The sequence below is a fragment of the Borostomias antarcticus genome (assembly GCF_949987555.1).
Source record: "Borostomias antarcticus genome assembly, chromosome: 5".
Classification (NCBI taxonomy): domain Eukaryota; kingdom Metazoa; phylum Chordata; class Actinopteri; order Stomiiformes; family Stomiidae; genus Borostomias; species Borostomias antarcticus.
In genome coordinates this window covers 8,137,977-8,157,939 of record NC_140238.1, presented here as the reverse complement: position 1 = coordinate 8,157,939, position 19,963 = coordinate 8,137,977, and the positions used below count along the sequence as shown (strand labels likewise).

The 19,963-nt window shown below is 47.5% G+C and overlaps 2 protein-coding genes across 2 annotated transcripts; one reads left to right on the top strand and one right to left on the bottom strand.

Moving 5' to 3' along the window:
* The first annotated feature begins 707 nt into the window (after window positions 1-707).
* On the top strand, window positions 708-5,916 carry dhrs7 (dehydrogenase/reductase (SDR family) member 7). Its single transcript, XM_084437963.1, has 7 exons — window positions 708-946; window positions 1,645-1,797; window positions 2,233-2,339; window positions 2,782-3,021; window positions 3,215-3,337; window positions 3,482-3,697; window positions 4,573-5,916. The coding sequence occupies exons 1-7, from the start codon at window positions 817-819 to the stop codon at window positions 4,618-4,620; spliced, it is 1,017 nt and encodes a 338-aa protein (XP_084294089.1). The 5' UTR covers window positions 708-816; the 3' UTR covers window positions 4,621-5,916.
* Window positions 5,917-5,924: 8 nt separating this feature from the next.
* Window positions 5,925-16,330, bottom strand: pcnx4 (pecanex 4). The gene is made up of 10 exons (XM_084437955.1): window positions 15,623-16,330; window positions 14,995-15,174; window positions 12,401-12,972; window positions 12,131-12,231; window positions 11,396-11,518; window positions 10,934-11,294; window positions 8,534-8,637; window positions 7,317-8,434; window positions 6,461-6,647; window positions 5,925-6,179 (listed from the first exon to the last, which is right to left on the bottom strand). Exons 1-10 carry the CDS (start codon window positions 16,318-16,320, stop codon window positions 5,928-5,930), a joined length of 3,696 nt encoding a protein of 1,231 aa, XP_084294081.1. The 5' UTR covers window positions 16,321-16,330; the 3' UTR covers window positions 5,925-5,927.
* Between the last annotated feature and the right edge of the window lie 3,633 nt (window positions 16,331-19,963).

Below are 19,963 nucleotides of genomic sequence, written 5' to 3'. Positions count from 1 at the left end.
TACATCATATAATAGAATAATATTTGTTTTAATGCTAACGAGCTTCATCTGCTCCTTCCTCTATAATTCATAATGATTGTATTTTATTATTATTATTATTATTATTATCTGTTATTATTATTATCTAAACCCCCAAAAAAGAGTGATTTGATGATGATTTGATTGTGTGAAACCAGAGAAACCACCTATTTCTGTAATTAATATTTTCTGGTCCCATTATTCTATATTTATACATGGCATGCTATTGTGATTTTGTTAATAAACTCAATAATAATAATAATTATAATAATAACAATAATAATAACAACAACAATAATAATAATAATACCACTAATTTATTAGCCGGAAGTTTTAGCATAGTTGTGTTTCCGGGTCATGCAAAACTCAAACCACGGGCAGGGTGAGTTCAATCTCAAAACGTTTTGCAGCGGTTTCCGGATTGAACAATAGCCTATGTTTCCTGAAAACGCTGTGAAACGGTGTTCAACGGGCTTTGAGGTTGGCTAGGTTTTCTCTGGTTTGGTGAGTGTGTCAGATGTGTTACCAAATCAACAGACTGATCAATAAATCCCGCCCTAACTTCTCAGCTGCCATTGGTGCAACGTTTGCGTAACACACAGGGTGTTTAACGCACCACCGTTTTCGTCTCAATAACCGTTTTGCAACGTTTTGTCGGGTCTGAACTCACCCCAGACACAGCTCTCCAGGCGATTTTGTATTCATTGCGTTGTAAATCACCTTTTCTGTTACTGTGTTAGTTGGGACGTTATACAGGTGTTTGTATCTATTTTGCGCAATAGAAAGCCTGTGTAAAAGATGGATTTTTGCTGGACCTCCGCACTGCTCGTTGGCATATCATTGTATTTGGTGATACAGTTTGTGCGCTTTATATTCGCGGATGCTGATTTTACCTTACTTTGGGCAAGCTTGTTTGGGAGAAAACCAGGTAGTATTCCACAGTCCCTTCCCTTTCTATTCCACAGTCCCTTCCCTTCCACAGTCCCTTCCCTTTCTATTGAGCACGGTGTCCACTGGTTGGACAAATACACAAACACTCAGCTTGACTCAATGAGTCAATTTCTTGAAGGGCATTAGGCTACATACAATTTAATTTATTAATATGATTAAATTAATATGATTTGTCTGTCGAGAACATTATTGATTTATTTTATTTGGAATAGCCCTATGCCTTTTAGGAGTAAATAAACATAATAAAAAGAAATGCAAGTAACACCACAGGGCAGTTAAACGTAGGTCCCTTTGCATAGTGGACCCTGACCCTTTCAAAAGTTTGCTTTTCTTTCTTTCACTCCCTTAGTGTGTCAGCAAAACAGGCTTAAATCATAAAGGATAAAAAAAACTCTAGGACACTGTTTGTGGCATTCATGTAAAATAGAACATGGCCCTCCACATGACTTTCTACAGCAGTCATTTCTGTTTTATGACTACTTTGTCATGGTTCCATTTTTGTGTTCCTGTAAACGGGGCTCCCCTAGCTGAAAAAGACACTTGTGTGAGCAAGTCTCAAGGCATTAATAAATAAATAAAAATATGTCTATGTCTGTTTTTGAGACAAAATGGTCAGAGGTTGACACACAGACAATTGACCCACAAAGACCCTGAATAATCTGTTGATCTCTGTAGAGACCAGGCTGAAAGGGCTGGTGGTGTGGATTACTGGGGCCTCGAGTGGCATTGGAGAGGAGCTGGCTTTCCAACTGGCGGGATGTGGTTCTCGCTTGATCCTCTCTGCCCGCCGCTCTGACGAGCTGAACAGGGTGAAACTTCACTGCTTGGGTGAGTTCTGTTTTGTTGAAGACATTTTCTTGACCTCAAGAGTCGATGGTTTTAGTTGATGGTTGATGGGTTATAGACAATCTTTGAATAAATATTCCAGAGACCAATGCACATATAGGTAATTTTAATTGTAAGCTTACAGATAACAGAAACAAAAAAATACTACAAGGTGTGGTCCAGAGACACAAACAGATAAACCAAAATCCCAAAGTGGCATCATCAGTCCCTCCCAACCATTCCTTATCTATTTTATTGCCTGTACATCCACAGAAAGGGGGTTATCTTCTATCCTCCAAAACAGGCACACATTCCACAAAGTCACCACTTTTGACCGTACATGGCTGTGTCTGTCTCCTACAGTTTTTAGGGGTCAATTTTTGTTTCTTGCAAACTTGTAATGTTTTTTATTTACTATTTGGCATGTCTTTCCTTTAGAGCACTCCAACTTACAAGATGAGGATATTCTTGTTCTTCCACTTGATTTGCTGGATAGAGCCTCCCATGAGGCCAAAATGAAAGCTGCTATCCAGCACTTTGGCAATGTAAGGCCACAATACTTGAATACTTACAGTATGTGGGATATTAGAGAGCTCCATTTTCTGGACATTTCTAATTGATTAGGTGCTCAAGGTTGAAGAGGTTTCCAGACATTTTGTAGCATTTACTTCAAAGTCATGACTTATATAAAAAAGATATAAAAAAGACATTGTAGGCTATTCTACAAATAACACTACCTCATCCCAAAGGCAAGTGATCCTCCCGTACTCAGCATGAAATGTGTGTTTTTCTTATTGGGTTGCCTAAGTCTGGCATGGTTTAATTTAAAGTCACATGGCACAATATTAAAAATGTAATAGCCTTGTGAGCCTCATGACTCTTGTGATCTCTCAAGCCTATCTAAATTAACTCGTCTGAAAGATAAGAGAAGTATCTGTACATAACTCTTTGCTTAGTTCCCACGGTCTCTCCTGCATGCTCATTCAGATTAACATCCTGGTTAATAATGGGGGGCGCAGCCAGCGCTCGCTGTGCCTGGAGACCAGTGTGGACGTGTACCAGGCCCTAATGGAGCTCAACTTCCTGGGCACAGTCTCCCTTACCAAGCAGGTGTTACCTCACATGACACAGAGAGGGACTGGCAGCATTGTGACCATCAGCAGTGTGGTTGGCATCGTTGGGGCTCCCCTTTCAACAGGGTACTCTGCCAGCAAACATGCCCTGCAGGTGAGAGGAAACTGCCCCCTATTGCTTGTTTGTACACTGTCTCAGAGGCACCCACTAGGAAGCAATTCTTCAGTGCTCATAATCTAATATACCATTTTCAGTTGATGTCCATCAAGTGATATTCAGGCATTTTACTGCTATATGCCGAGCTACGCATGTGCTCCTTTTGTGATTCCGACCCTGCTGTCCACAGGGCTTCTTCAACTCTCTTCGTACAGAGCTGACCGACTACCCAGGGATACTCATTAGCACAGTGTGTCCGGGGCCTGTACAGTCACAGATCGTCCAAAACGCTTTTACGGAAGAAGTGGAAAAGGTGCAATAATCTCTATCTCTAATTTAATTTATAGAGACTTAAATTATCTTTGGTATACACCCGCATTGTGTGAGTGTCTACATGTACTCTGCTAGTATGTCCAGCCCCTGTCTTATGCAGTCTCTTGTCCCTTCTTCACCTAAGCATGTGCCCGTTGCCGGGGACCAGCAACACAAGATGCCCACCAGCCGCTGTGTGCGTCTCATCCTGGCGGGCATGGCCAATGGCATTAAGGAGCTGTGGATAGCCCAGCAGCCGTTTCTGCTGTTCTTCTACGTGTGGCAGTATACTCCGACCTGGGCCTGGTTTATCACCGACGTCCTGGGTAGGAAGAGGGTGCAGAACTTCAAAGCTGGCTTGGTAGGTACCTGTAGAAAAGACAATGTATATGCACATCCCCCCCCAAAACCTGGTGCTGGACCAAAAAAGAATGAAATTAAAGAAAGGAAATGTCGTACCTTGCTGGCCGAAACGTTATGTTTGATGGGAGAATAAAACAATGGACAGCGTAATACTGTGGGCGGACATTTTCTTTTAGGTACCTGTCCCTTTTTTTTTGAAAATAGGTATCAGCATGATGAGATCAGTTTCTTGGACACAGACACTGATCCTGGACTAGTTTGAATGGAGGAAGTCCATTGTCTATGCATAGCCTCGCTGTCACATTCTTTAAGGCCGACCTTGCCTCTCCCGACATAAGGCAGGGGCTGCTGTGTGATCAGCCTTAAAATACTGGAGTAAAGCAGAGTGTGGCAGACACTATTTAGGGCTGTTTCTTGACAGCTGGGGGGCTCAGCTGTTACTGACCTTGCTTTGGATTGATAAAGAGAGGGGGGCCGCCAGGGTCTGACAGTGAGCATGACTGCTTCCCAGCGGCAGTGACTGACTGACCGACTGACCAGTGGGTCTGCTGGCCTCTGCTGGACTGTGACAGCTGAGGGCCACGCAGAAAGGTCATGTTTCAACTGGCCAGATATGTTACTGTCACAGGACTGGGAGTGTCGCCCGAGCTCCTCGAATGACTTGTATTGGAAGTCCAGTGACATCACAAGGCTCCAAACATGTGACTACAAGGTCATGTGGATGTAGTAGGAATACAAACACCATGAGATTCTTCAAAAGCATATGAATGCAATGCATCATAAGCTACAGAATATTACTTTACTAGACTGTTGAGTGCTGTGTATGGACACTTGCTGTTATATTCAGCAGCTCACAATTGTGTTCTTTTCCAGGATGCAGACTCTGCTTACTTCACAACGCCCAAGACCAAAGCCCACTGAAATGCACACTTTGAAGAGGAAACATTTTTTGGTTGCATTCCAAATACTCAGTTGAAAGGAAACGGTACTATAGCTTGAAAGAGGACATTTCTTTCACATGACAGAGGGCAGAGAATAGAAATGGGAGCACTTACATCTCATTCAAGCTTTCTTAAACGGATTTGTTTCCTGCTGCACTGAATTAAATACTACTGCTTACGTATTGTAGAGGTTGGGGTGACCCTGTACATTTTTTTCAAATCATTTTATTATAAGTATATACAGTAACACATATAAAATTAACAATATATACAGGAGACCATAGCAAATTAAATTCATTTGACTCTGTCTTCAACTGTAAACAAGTGAACTGTAAACAAAGGATAGCAAATATTTACTAACCACATTACATAATATACTGCAAAGACAAACCCAAGGGACGTTCTTGAATTTTACACTTCCTAATAAAACAGCTAAACCTTAGTCCCTTTTATTGCCTTCTGGGACATCTACATCTGTGGGAAAACATCTGGAAACAAAACAAAGTATCACATCCGAAAAGAAAACAGAAGTATGATGGAAGTGGGAGTGTTGTGCTGCTGGGTGTTAGGAGAGGGATGTGGCCGTTACTGTTATTGATCACATTTTATGTACAACGAATAACACACATTGACTGCAGGAGGAATACAGAAATCAGTGGTACAAGAGATATGACTGTTCCAGAATGTGTGAATGATTAAAAAATAATATCACGCAAACGTGCTCCTTGTCATGTACTTTTCAACGTTCAAACTAATGCCGCAGATTTGGTCATCAATACAACAAAACTGGTATAACGAACGAACAGCGGTTGACATTAGCATTAGTATTGTGCTGTGGCCCCCAAAACATGTTGATCTGTCACACAAGTGGCCTCAATGTCAACAGAACAGAGTGATTCCCCCATTGACCTAGCCGCGTGAGACCATCCTGATCTCGAGCGAGCTCACATTCCCTCCACAGATCAGTCTGGCTTTCCCCCTATCTAGAATGATTTCAGGGGGGGGGGAGTACATGTCTTGACAAACTCCTTCAACCAATCAGCGTAATAAAACCTTTGCACACAAAAAGAAAAACAGTCGGAAAATTAGTCGGGTCACAATGTAATTTCTGGAAATCCTTCTAGATGGGGGGGAAGGCCAGGCTGATCTGCGGAGAGAAACAGGATGTGAGCTCGCGATGTCAGGGCGGTCTCATGAGGATACCACTGACAGGCTGGGCCGAATGGTGGCAGCGCTGGGGACCTAGGGTACACGGGGGTGCTGGAGGGCGAGGAGAGGGGCTGTGGGTCAGAGGCACGGGAGGTGCAGGGGGGCAGAGGAGTAGATGGGGTAGCCCAGAGGCGGGTCAGCCGCCTGGACAGTGAGGTTCCGCAACATGATGGGGTGGGCTTGGATGCTGTAGCGCTCCTCGTCGTCGTTAGTGGCGTACAGAAGCTCCCAGGACAGGTTGGCCCACTGTCCGCGCACCCCCTCGCCGTTCAGGCGGCCCACCTGCACCAGCTGCTCCTGCAGGGACAGCACGCGCCCCGTGTAAGTGCCCTGTGGACAGATGAACACAAGCAGAGGCTACTTAGAGATCCAACTCCACCTTTCCCGTGTGCAATTTTAACTGACGTTACACTTTAACTGGCATTCATCAATGACCACCACTGTCCTAAAACGGAACCCTACACTAAAACAAGACAAGCTTTTTTATCCTAGAGTATGTGAAAGGTCAACCCTGAGATTGAGGTGTGTGTGTGTGTTTGGTTACCATGGTAGCTAACTGTGACTGGGGTGATAAGACAAACACAGAGGTCTGGTTGTGGGTGTTTAGTTACCATGGTGAGGTCATGCCCTAAGGAAAAGAGAAAAGCTTTCTCCTGCAGGACGCTGTCCTGCCAGCCCCTCTCGGACACCAGGCCGATGTACCAGTCCCTCTCGTACTCCTCCAGGGTGCTGAAGAGCTCCTCCGGGCCCTCCATGGGCCCCAGGCTGGCCTGGTCAAACAGCAGCTTGAAACTGAACCTGCAGGCATGAGTTTTGAAGGACAATGAAGCACTGAATCATGATGATCTTCAATTCCTATCAGGCAGTGTGTAAGGAGATGTGATTGTGCAGCAAAGGTTAAAGGAGTAGTAAAGGGAAAATGCATGTTTAGCCCTGTTTTAAGGTTACTTATGATCACATACAATGGCTCAGATCAAAATGTTGCATGTGAGGTTAAGGCTGCATTCCGAATCACATACTTCCATACTATATAGTATGCCACAAGAGGATGTAGTATGTCCCAATACATAGTATGCCTCATGCAGTATGGCAAAAATACCAGGATGTACTACATCCGGTCGTATTTTGCAGTATGCAAGCCAGCAGACTTGTTTGGCTATTCTGACCCACAATCCTGTGCGCAGCGGAAATGATGTCATGTGTGTGAGTCACGACAGCTGTGGACGAATGTCGCTTTATGGACTGCGACGGATGTAGGCAAATTTCAAGACGCAATGTTATGACAAAGTAGTATGTCCCAACTGTATGCGTACTGCGTGCAAATTCCGTTTCTCTAGGGGCAGCTGTTGTACATACTGGAAATAAAAAGTATGTGATTCAGAACGCAGCCTAAGTGTATGAGATGGAATATAATTTTTTTAATGAGTCTACATCATCTCTAATATAACCTCCAGTAGCTCTCTTTACCTGAAAGCCTTAAGTGCGAGCTGGTAAAGTTCTTTGCTGGTGGAGAGCCAGCCCAGCCCTTCGGTCCAGGGCATGTCTCCACAGTAGAGCCGGTAGACGTAGCTGGGGCTGGTGAAGGCGCCCTCCGCCCCCAGGGAGACGAGGCAGGACAAGGCCACCTGGGCGTGGAGCTCCCTCAGCGCCTCGTCCTCCTTCAGCGCCTTGGTCGCGTCGTCGGAGGCCTCGCCCTGGACGGACGGCCCGAAGCGTCCCAGCGCAAAGCGGAACCAGTCCTCGGGGAACAGGGGCCTGAGCTGCTGGAGCCGGGAGGGCGGCAGGGGGGCTGTCCTCCACCCGGTGGGCAAGCTGAACAGCTCGGACTGGGCGCAGCTGAAGTGCAAACGCGGGACGGCGCCGGCGGGGCTCTCGGCGAGGAGGGCCTCCGGGTTCCGGCCCTTGTCCACGGCCGGGAGGCCCAGGCCCAAGCCCAGGGGCTGCAGGGGCTGCAGAGCAGACAGGGCCATGTTCTCAAACAGGCTGTCCATCTCCACGGAGCCCGGCAGGGAGGGGGCCGTCTGCAGCGCCGTGTGTCCCGGCTGGGCCACCGTACTCACCAGCGCCACCGTCCGCCTGGCCGGCGGAGGCCCGAACAGGTCGTCCTCGTCTGACCAATCGCCGAAGGACGTCAGACTGGAGCTGTCCCGCCTGAACTTGAGAGAGGAGACGTTTGACTCCATCACGGCAGCCTCGGCAGGCTGGGCGCAGGTCGACTGGGCTAGCTGGGAGGACTGGGACTTCCTGCCGCCGGCGCCGCCTCCCGGCCCCTCCTCGGCGCTCCGGGGGAAGCCCCGCCTCCGCTGGACACAGTGCCTGAGCAGCAGCCACACCAGCGCCTTCAGGAAGTCGCCTTGGAGCTTCCTCAGGTTGTCGTGCGAGTCGATGATGCCCGTGAGCACGTTGCGGGCGTCGGAGTAGACGCGCACCGGCAAGACGGCGCACGGGGTGAGGGCGTTGCCCCAGTGGAGGTTGAGCCCCCGGCCGAAACCCAGGCGCTCGGGGCGCTCGAACGCCCCCTCGAACACTTCGTCCACCCGCCTCGCCTCCACCGTGTGGCAGGAGGTCTCCTGCAGCTCCAGACCCTGAAACAAACCACCAGTGACGCTAGCGACGCATCAGACCACGCACTTAACCAGACCGGAGCATCCATACGCATGGAATGATACAGACCGATACTTTACCTTGATGTTGACAGTGCAGTAGCCATATCCTCTCTCCAGGATCACGATCCACACCACGCGGTCTTGGAAGCGACCAAGGAAGTGAGAGCCAGGTGACAGAGAGCCTGTAGAAGACAGGAGGAAGACAGACAGACAGACAGACAGACAGACAGACAGACAGGTTTCTGTTACGAGGCCGTTCCATGATGTCTGCCTCAAACTGTAGCCGTTCACAGCAGATTATTGTTGTAACCTTTGAATGGTGCCTGATGTACAGTAGACATGGTGCTCAGAGAGCACAGACCTCTGCCCATGAATGCATTTCGTGGCTCTGTGCACGTGCATGTGCGTGCGAGCAGGACATGTTTGGTATCGCTGCATTCGTTAGGTCGATAGCCAGTCCAAACCCTGTGTCTCTGTGACCTTCCCATGTCGAGATATGGCTGTTAAAATTCCCTCCATTGACAATGAACGGGGGGAATTTTTCACTCCTGAGCCCAAGTCCAAAAAATGAATGGAGGTGAATGGAGGTTCTAAGTTGATCCATGCTACACCCCTCCACCAAGTTTCATGAAAATCAGTCAGGTAGTTTTGGCATAAACGGACGAACAAACGGAGAGTCGAACCAACACACGGCACCGAAAACATTACCTCTCACCCTGTGCCATCGCTGGGGCGGAGGTAAATAATCTTATGTATTATCACAGGACATGCAGTCAGAGAGACGTTGTGGTCTGGGTAAATGAGATGAGAAGTGAGGATTGCATACAGCCTGTACATAAGTAAGTGCCCCCTGGTCACACAAGCCTTTCATCTTGCATCAGCAGCGAGTCTGTCTCTCCACTGACTCTGCGGATAACTTCCGGATGGGCTGCAGGGTGACGCTCACCACTTCAGCTGCACAGGAAGGTCATGATACAGTTTAAACCGGCTGACTGAACAAAGATCTAAACACTGAATTCCTGCTCTGCCTCGACTTCCCATCTCAAAAGATCGATTCGCGGAATTGGGGGAATTTCTACAAGGGGACGTCTACGTTTGGGGTGATGGAATGGAGACGGGCTCGGTGAAATGGGGTGAAGTGGCGGCGCAACGGTAGCTTTCGTTTAATTTAATGTCCGACCGGTCTCCGCGTCGCTCAGGGATAATGTCACGTCCCACTGCGGCGTCTCGGAATGGTCGCAGACGCCGCCTTGCGATGGGAAGGGACAGGCTGTGCGCTCCTGCTCACTGATGCACAGCCTCCAATGTCACAGAGGGGGCACAGGAAGAAGAAAAAAAATAAAAGAGCGCTACAACAAACCCGCTCTTTAGACCGTGTGAGTCTCAGAAGACACAACAAGCGCTGGGCTTGAATTATACATCATACCCCAGGCTCCCCCGGGCTAGCCAGGAAAACAATAAGATTGAGTCAGTGATGACATCACTACGGCATTTTTTCCCTTTTGTTTTGAGCCATCAGTCCATAAATAATTCAGCTTGTACTTGCTTTGTTTTCTCGTGCCCCCCCTCCCATCCCTTCCTTGACACCGAATAGAGCATTGTACAAAAACACTATGAAGCAGCCCAGTTGGCTTAAGAGTATTCCAAGGTCAATGGTGTGGAAACATTGGGAAGTAATGAATACAGATCAGAGCAGCTGCGTTCGGGTCACTTCACAGGAAGCACAACTGGATTGTGCAAGCTTGCATCGCTGCCGGCGGCTTCAGTAAGGGACTCCACAAGAGGCCCCCCCAACGCCCTCTGCTTTCATCTGCATCCGCTCTCTGCTCGACCCATCTGGAAGTTCGCGGTGTCGCTCTGCTTCTGAGTCAACATGCACTGGGAGAATGAAGCCAACCTTGAGGAGCGTGAAAGCTCTATTAACACCTCAAGTGTTCTTACTACTGTCAGCTGTGAAGAGCGTAGCTTCCTTAGAACTGACACCTAGTCTAAATCTCATGCAATCCAAGGCCTGTGCCTTTTGTCAGGGCAATGAAAATGAGCATTACCATTCTTAGCTGTGAATAGCAGCTCTATAACTCGCCCTGTTGGTTGGTCGGCTGGTCAGTTGGTCCACAAAAATGTCCACAAACATTTACATGCACATACATGTTCGCAGCTATTGTGATTTGGTGTGTGTTTCTCTATAAAGACCGGTTCTGAGATGAATACAGATACCTGAGGGACATAATTATAATATAATAATATAATATGTGCGTAAGTGATCAAATATAAAACCGGTACCAAGTTACAAGTTAAAGTTACCATTAAATGAATTCTATACCAGACTTGAATATAATATCAGCTATTTAATATTCACCTTACTAACACCCTTGAAAGTGATAGGATGCAGAAATAGTAGAGTGTGTGTATGTGTGTGTGTGTAGTGCGCGTGTGTGTGTGTATGAGAAAGAGAGAGAGCGGGAGAGGACGACTAACCCAGAGATCCCCTGGCGAAGGCGCCCCTCAGAGCGCCGGTCAGGCTTCCTCTCATCTGCTGGTAGTAGATGGAGTCTGGACAGGGGCAGGCCGTGCCCACCGGCCCCGGCCAGCTCCGCTGGGGCCTAGGGAAGCCCACCAGGAAGATGGGCAGGGTGAAGAGGGGCAGCAGCGGAGCGGACAGCACGGCCGACAGGACCACCACGGAGAGAAGCAGCGGGCACAACGATGCGTTCAGCGCCAGGAGGGCGCCGGCCGACTGGCGCCGCTGCTTCTTCTCCGTCCAGGACGTCACCAGCACGGTCAGGCTGAACTTGAGCTTGGCTAAAAACTGGACCAGCCGGTCACTCAGCAGCCCCAACTGGACGTGTAAGAAACAGAGAGAGGGGGGGAAGGGGCGTAAGGCCTTGCGTTGCGTTTCTCAACTGTTTTAACTTTGTCGCGTCCGAAAAGCGCCGTTACCAGAAGGAGCTGGACGCCGGTGCCCAGGCTGTCCCAGCCCGGCAGCCTGCTGTCCCCAGCGGCCAGCTGCACCGAGACCACCACCACCATCTGGAGCAGGGCGTCCTCCGAGCTCTGCCACACCTTGCACAACAGAGGAGGCACCAGACTGACATCAACAGTTACGCTCCCACTTCAGCCGATGATTGCGCTCTGTCCCGTCTCCTCCTCCGCCTGCTACAGAACACCATTCTTTCTATGTAAATATTTGCTACGTGACATTACGACACGTGGATGTTTGAGCTCATATGATTGTGAGCTCACGGATGGTTCAGTAGGGATGGGTATCGATTCGAATTTCAAGAATCGATTCGATTCCGATTCACATGGTTCAGAATCGATTACGATTCGATATCGATTCGGTTAGTGTTACTAAAACCTGTTTGTTTTTTTTAGCTGTAACCTTAATTACATGACTGCTAAGTTATGCAACACATCAACAGGCCTACTATGGTTGGGTATCGATACTGATTTCCAAAAATGAATGAATGAATGAATCATTGAATGAATGAATGAACTATTCATTCCTTCATTTATTCATTCATTCATTAAATAAAAGATCGATTTTGGGATTCATTAATCGATTCTGAATCATTTGATTCAGAATCGATTAATCGATTTTTTTAACCCAGCCCTATGGTTCAGTAAAGGGTAGTTCACAGTACTGATATTCTACTGATAAGAATGCATGTGTACCAATCTGAAGGCCCGGGTGAATCCCACGCTGAGGGAAGCCGTATGGAGCCACTGCAGAGTGCTGTCCATCGCCAGGAAAGCGATCATCGCAAAAGGAGACACTGCGAGTTTGACATCACTAGGATTAGCGACTGAGGCATTCAACGCTTGCATTTGAAATCTATGTAATAACATGCAAGGATGTGTTACAATATTTTTGCATAACGAAAGCGCCCAGGAAAATATGTTGATTAAAAAAAAAGAAGCCCAAACTGACAAAGACAAGCTCACCTAGATTGAGCAGCACTCTCCTGATGGCCCCAGCCACATGCAGTCCTCTGCTCTGCTGCTTGAACACCTGCAGGTTGGCCATGCCTCGGGGGTACAGGGGGTTGAGGAACACCCCTCCGCAGACGTAGGCCCCCTGGATCTCTCCGAGAGCCCAGCACAGGATGAAGAGGACGATGATAAGGTAGCTGACGGCAACTTGAGGGGCCCTGACCGCACCATGGCTCTGGGTCTGGATCGCCTGGGTCTGGTTCTGGAACTGGGCTGGACCCAGGAAGTGATGTAGGAGCCCGGCCTCGACCAAGGCTGCCAGCAGCATGCCCAGGTAGAGCAGCAGCTCCTTCGGCCCTAGCCGCCATCCGAAGGAGGACTGGGGAGGGGCAGGTGACGGCCCCCTACGCCATCCACCTTCACCGCGGACCGCCCTGGGCCCTCTGCAGAGGGTCCCCAGCTGGCTGAAGTCCAGACTCAGCAGAAACCCCATGGCAACAGTGAAGAGGACGACGCCCAGGGTGGACGGGATGAAGAACGTACAGACGGCTACAAGCACAGACACAGCGAACATGACCAGCAGCCTGCGGAACACACACCACACAGAGTCAGGAGCTTGTAAAGGCCAGCGGCCTCATTTATAAAGCTTGCGTACGCACAAAAGAATGCGTACGCCACTCCTGAGCAAACTTTGGGATTAATAAAAAACAAACTTGACGGGAGAATGGCGGAGAATGTGCTCACCTCCAAGCACACTCTGACCCATGCAAACGAACATTTCTGGCGAAATGAGAAACTGCGATCCTAATGGCAGAAAGGTGAAACCCGAGAAACGCTTTGAAATTGACACCATTGTGAACAATAAATATATCCGATATTGCAAAATAACCCCTCAAATATGTTGCACAGTCCGACTGGGAATCATAATCAACTGGATCTGTCATCGCCAAGCAATTGATTCATTTATTTATTCTGATAAATAATTATTGTATTTATTTATTCTCATAAATTATTCCTTTATTTATTTATTGTCCTAAATAATCATGTGGACAGCGTAGGCTATGTGCTCAAAGCAATCACTATAATTCAAATACTGTTGTGAACGCCTTCATATTTACACTGCTATGTGAATCACAATTTTGGTAGAGCAACAATCACTCTAGTCGTAGAGAAGGCCCTCTCACTGCAGGGAAAATGACAGTACCAACATGCAGCCTAGCCTTCCGCAACAAGAAAACTCTAAGTGTGCACTGTTGTGCATGACATATTTACTCAGGCAATGTGTAGGCTAATATATTGTAAGGATAATATGATTCACTGTAAGCTGTGTTACACTGAAATAGGCTGTGTTTGTTGGTGGTGTTTCATTGCCTCATTGTTTGACTGAGGAATCCACATTCATAGGGCGCCCATTATTATAAGCTATTTAGGCTATTTAGAAATTGCCATGCGTATTTGATAAATGAAAAAGGCTAAACTGATCCCGTGTTTGATGCCACAGTCAGGCAGATAAGAGTGCTGTTAATTGTCTTAGATGTTATGTGTCATCAGCTGACATCCAGCATTGTCGGAAACAAGTGCCCTCGCCTCTACCTGTCATCCCCCGGATCCATCGTCTCCTATACCCAGAAATTAAATCAATCAATCGCGTGCATGGTTCATATATTTTCAATGACAATCGCACCTGTTCCATATAATCATGTCCATGGCTGGGTATAAAAAGGCATGCTATTCCAATGCATAATGACGCACAATTGCTGCTTTATATGTACTGCTTTTGGATGATGTGGATGAAGGAATTTGGAGAGCGAGTCTTCAGGGACCGGCGAGACCTACTGGCCAATGACGACGAGTGGCTCATGAGCCGCTTCCGCTTCTTTTCTGCCACGTTTGCCATCATGTTAGATTTGGGCTGTATCGATTTCTGTGAATTGGAAGCGTTTCACTGGCCATTTATAGGCATTTATGGGCGTTAAGAGGGTGGGACAAAATGCGCGCTCACGTGCACCAAGTTTAGAGTTGATTGAGATTTATAATGGGGAACCGGTGTGGGATGTGCGTGTGCACTTCGTTATAAATCAGAAAATTGTTGTGCGTACCTTTTGGAACTTGCGGATGTCCGCAACCCTTAGTACGCGAATCCTGAGCAAGGTTTTATAAATGAGGCCCCAGGAGCAAGCAGTTGATGGCATGGGCAGTTCACGTAAAGAACACAACACACTAATACAATGATCGCTGAAGAGGTTAAAGGAGTAGTTTGATATTTAGCATTATAAACCATGTTATACGTTTATTTATGATCATATAAACGGTCCATATCAACATTTTGACAGACTGTGCACTCTTAAGATTAGTTAGCACAATTAGTGCTTATTGCTCATGACACAGCTAAATCTCACCTAACCATAAAATAGAGATCCATTGTGTACTTGACATGAGCATGAGGGCAGGTCTCAAGAGTGCACAGTCTGTCAAAATGTTTGTTGTATCTGATCGTAAAACAACCTATAACAGGGCTTAGGATGCTAAATACAAAACTACTCCTTTAAGAATATAAAAGGGATGCAGTAAAGCAGTAGGACACTTTGGATTGAGAAGAACTTCACCTGAGGTTACTAGACATGGGAGAGCCGCCCAGACCGAACACCAGGGCCTGTTCCATCCCCCACAGGAGGAGGGCGTCCAGGGGGGACAGCACACCCAGGGCCCACAGCAGAGGTAACAGCAGGAACAGCACATGGAGCACCTGACTGGTTAGCTGGAGTTCAGGTACTGGACCTACAAACCTGCATGGATGGGTAAAGGCATAGGAGGTTTTCAGGTCCTTCACATGGCTGTCTCTTACTAGTATCTCTACAGACTCTAATATTATGTTGAATCTCTGATATTATGTTGAATCACTGCGCTCCACATGCTACATAATAAAATCACATCGCCAACCCAACTTGTTTTCTGAAGGCGGGTCTAGGGGTCAAAACTGAGAGAGTGACAGGTCGTAGCAGCAATGAGAATGGTTTGAAAAAGGGACGGGAGCGCCTGATCGCAAAAGCCGTTACTGATTGCCAGTCACTTGCCAGGATAAAAAAAAAATAAATAAAAGTTTTTAGCATGAAGTGTCCCAGGATCATAGAATCATATCCGTAGCATGCAGTAACGTAGTTAGCGTATCTTACGTAGTGAGCGTATCAGCGTAAGAACTCTCATGCGCCTGGCGTTGAGAGACTAGTCTCTTACCTGTCAGCCAGGTCCACAGCGATGAAGGTTAGGATGTAGAGGGGCCGGGTGAGCGGCGTGATCTCGTAGATGTCCTGCGCCTGGAACGTGGCCGTCTCTGCGGCCGTGTTGACGACGAGGGAGTACTCCGCTATGCACAGGGTCACCCAGCTCAGGACGAACACCACCAGCGCCGCGCCCACGCTGTCGTAGAGGGCCGTCAGCCTGCCCAGGAGCACGTACCACGTCCCGAAGCCGCACAGCGCCCCGGCCAGCACCGTGTGGAGCACCACGTTCAGCCCGAACCTCTTCCCGGGGGCGATGAACCTGACGGTCTCCGGGCCCACGCAGTGAGTGAACTCCACCTCCTCCTCATCAGCCAGGATGTTGGACGCTCCCAGCCTCTCCACCGCGCCGGTCCGCCGCGCGGCGTACAGCGCCAGGGCTTGGACGCCCACCGCCGCCACCAGCATCAGCGCACCGGAGAGCAAGGCGGCGTGGAGCTCTGCGAGGAGCTGCAGCTGGCACAGCAGGGTCCCGATGCCACCGAACAGCCATGGCGTCAGGAACAGGACGGCCTGGTTGACGTAGACATACGGCGGGGCACAGTAGCCCAACTTGAAGCGGGGACCCCCCAACACTGTCTGAGGGAAGCGCTTCCAGAAGAACTCCTGCTTGTATTCATTGAGTAAGGGCACGTCGGGCCCCATCCTGACCATGCCCTGCCGCGGGGCTGCAGGTCATCTCCCCGGGGCTGCAGGTAGCTTTCGGAGAGGCATCCTACTGGAGAGAAACCGATCACAGTTAGCCTAACTAAACAACCCTGGAGTCAACACGCCGATGTCTAGCAACCATTGTTGTCATTCACTATGGTTGCCTTTGCTACACCGTCAATGTTTGTTTCCTTTTGGTACTTTGCCGTGACATGAAAGCGTGACGGGTGACTGAGCTGTTGGCCTCTCGGCATTTCAGTAAACAACAAAAGAGAGGGCCATTTCGCTTAGGTTAGTTGGACAAGCTAACTGCCCCGACAGCTATTAATGTTAGCTATCTTGCTAACATTAGCTATAATGCTGTCAACACCATACATTTGCACCAATGTGGGTTAGACAGACAGCTTAGCTAACGTTAGTTAGTCTACGTGCTCGCAGGTCAGTCACGGCCATACCAACCTTGGTCTGATTCATAGAAATGTTGCGATGCTGATTAGCTTGCAAGCCAGCTAAGAACATAGATGTTAAATAAAATGGTAGCTGGATAGAAATGTAACGTAGACTAGCTACTATAGTATATATAGCTAGCAGGCAGCTAAGGGGGGTTGCCATGAAAACAACACAAGCCAGCGAGATAAAGCAAGCTAGCTACCAACTTACCTAACTAGCTATGACAGCCATCGTTCGGATCTGTGTCTTTTCTATCTTGAATATGATTTTGATATATGAATACACCTGGCCGATCTAACAAATCGACTGTGATACCACAGCTAGCTGGCTAGCTAGTTAACATTAGCCAGAGAGCAGCAAGCCGAGAGCTTGCTGGCGGAACAACAACAAAATGAGGTACAACTTGGTAGGCGGGGCCGTTCGTTGCGACCAATGGAATTCCCTGCTGCCGTAGACAACTCCGCCCACAAGATCGCCCCCCCTTCTCTCACTTTTTGCTCTCTCTCTCTCTCTCTCTCTCTCTCTCTCAATTCTGTTCACTTTCGATTCAAATGGCTTGTTATTGGCATGGAAGAATCGCTACACTACGTTTACATTAACAAAGGAAAAAAACAAAACAAAAGACCCTCTCTCTCTCTCTCTCTCTCTCTCTCTCTCTCTCTCTCTCTCTCTCTCTCTCTCACACATACACACACACACACACACACACACACACACACACACACACACACACACACACACACACACACACACTATGCTGGTCCAATCTAATCCGGTGATGACTTCCACTTCTGAGTTTTAATATTACGTTCTTTGGTGGTTACAGACTCCAATCCAAGACCCACACGTTTTATTGCAGGTGGGACATATGAGACTGGAGTTCCCTGTCATGGTTGTAGGCCAATGCCTTCTGAGGTGTTTTTGAGGCCACTTTTGTTCCCCTCTTCCTCAAGCCTCTGTAGGCTACGCCTTGCTTGCCCGCCCCCGGGAGACCATGGAAGAAGGGTCTATCTGCGGACTTGTAGACTACACAACACACCCACTTTCCTACATGACACACCCCCTTCACTACACACAATTGCGTCCAGAGTAACCTGCCTGGGGCCTATTTGCTTTGCAGTTGTGGTTTCCGGTCTAAGCAGATCGTGATCTCCTGTACAAAAACAGGCTTACCCATAAACCTGCGATGCGACAAGAGCTTCTTCTGGAATAAGCTACTTCGTTTGGTATGTCCATGTTTTATTCTAATTCGTACCGTCTGGCGAGACTAGGCTGCTCAATTCGGTATTTGTGTGACAGGATGCCAGCAGGCTCTAGACCGGAAACCAAGCAAATCGAAACCAGACTCCCCCGAGGAGAGCCTGGTGACGCTAGGCTACGTCCAGAGGCATTTTGGTCTGCGACCGTTGATAACACCCCTTGGAAATCGAAAATAAACTCAGCAGCTACAGACCATTCGGAGGCACCACTCTATATGGAACCTTCCGAGGAGCCTGGTGTGCTGGCTGTAGGTGATTTAGGCGGTGTAGGTTAGGAAGTGTGGTGATACAGACAGCATGGTAGTCAGCAAACAGACGAGGATAAATCCAGGCACTTCAAAAAGTGAAAAAAACGAGGGAAAAGGATATATTAAAAAGCCTTTAATAAATCATGGCTGCTCAAAATTTTTAAAAAGCCAACATGTTTCAGTCAACACAGGACCTTCTTCAGGGCTAATAGGCAGAATGGTAGTCAGCAACTTTAGTGTGGATGGAGATTTTTTCTTTTGGAAACCACCAAATGTTTTCAAAAGGCAGCCGAGGCCTGTGTGATCAGGTTTTGGATTTCGAGGTCGACGTTGATGTCCTCTGCAGGAATGCTGCTGAGGTATTTTGTTATGATGGAACTATTATCAGGGGTTTGTGTTCATTGGTGAAAACAGTCATGGAGGTTGAGCGGTGGAGGGCCATTGATAGATGACCTCTGTCTTGGTGGTGTTGACAGAGAAAGCCCCATTCTACACACACACACACACACACACCCTTTCCCATGACAACTTCTGTAACATCTGACTGCAACAACAATACAAGCATTGTTCTTTGGGTGCATTAATTTCGGCATGAAAGAAAATGTCTTCATTTCAGTTTGTGGTGTATGCAAGCATTTTTGCCCCATGTTGGACACAATAACCAAAATACCCCGCAGTAGTCACTGGTTAACCGATATTACTCCCTATAATCCTAGCACAAACATACAACATACCCCTGTCCCTTTGGTGACCCAAGTCATAAAAAGAATACCTAAACAAACTGAAATGCTGTGGGTTGGCAGGGCCTTGTATCAAACACTGTCCTGTCAGTACTCTATACTGTAGGCACACTGAGCATCTATTCAAATGTGTGATTGTGAAGAGCAATAATGTTTGATAATATTTCCACGGATGTGTTAGGTGAAGGCTATAAATAAACAGTTCTGTTTTGTGGCTTTTTAACATTGAAGGATAAGCCATGTTCTATATCAACAGAAGCATTTTCCTTCTCGCATCCCATTATCCCTGTCACTCTCCTTTATCTGTGCTTTCTTTCTCTCCCCTTCCTCAATTTGATTCCAGGGAGACAGGAAATGAATTACTGTGAAATGGCAAGCCACAACAATAACTCAGTGAGATTTTTAGAGAGGGCATTATGTCAAGATTGTCTGTAAATGGGGGTGTACTTGTGGGTCTGCGAAATAAACTCGGAACATTATGTACCGTTGGAATATATAAATAAAATTTCAATCGCATTGCTTTGATAAAACACACTTGGGTTGCCATAGTAAATTTATTTTCCAGAAGTGCCATTTAGAAGAAACTGATTGACATTGAAGTAATTGTAACCTACTACTATTGTACCTCTGCACATGTAAATCCAAGCTACAAAATGTGTTATGGTTATGGGGTACTGTATGTTGTTCCCACTTAAAACTCCTATGGACATTACTCTGAGTAGACTATTTTTTTTCCAGTGAAGTTGTGACAGTTTTTGAAAGACCGGATAAGCAATACCTTAACAGTACATTATCTGTATTTGGGGATTGGTCTTAAACATCTATTAACATGCTCAACCGTCTCACTTCACCCACAACCCCAGCCCCCAACTGGAACCTGAGTAGATAGCACAGAAAACATGATCCATTCAGCAATTATTCACACAGTCTTGGACTAATGGTACTCTGAATG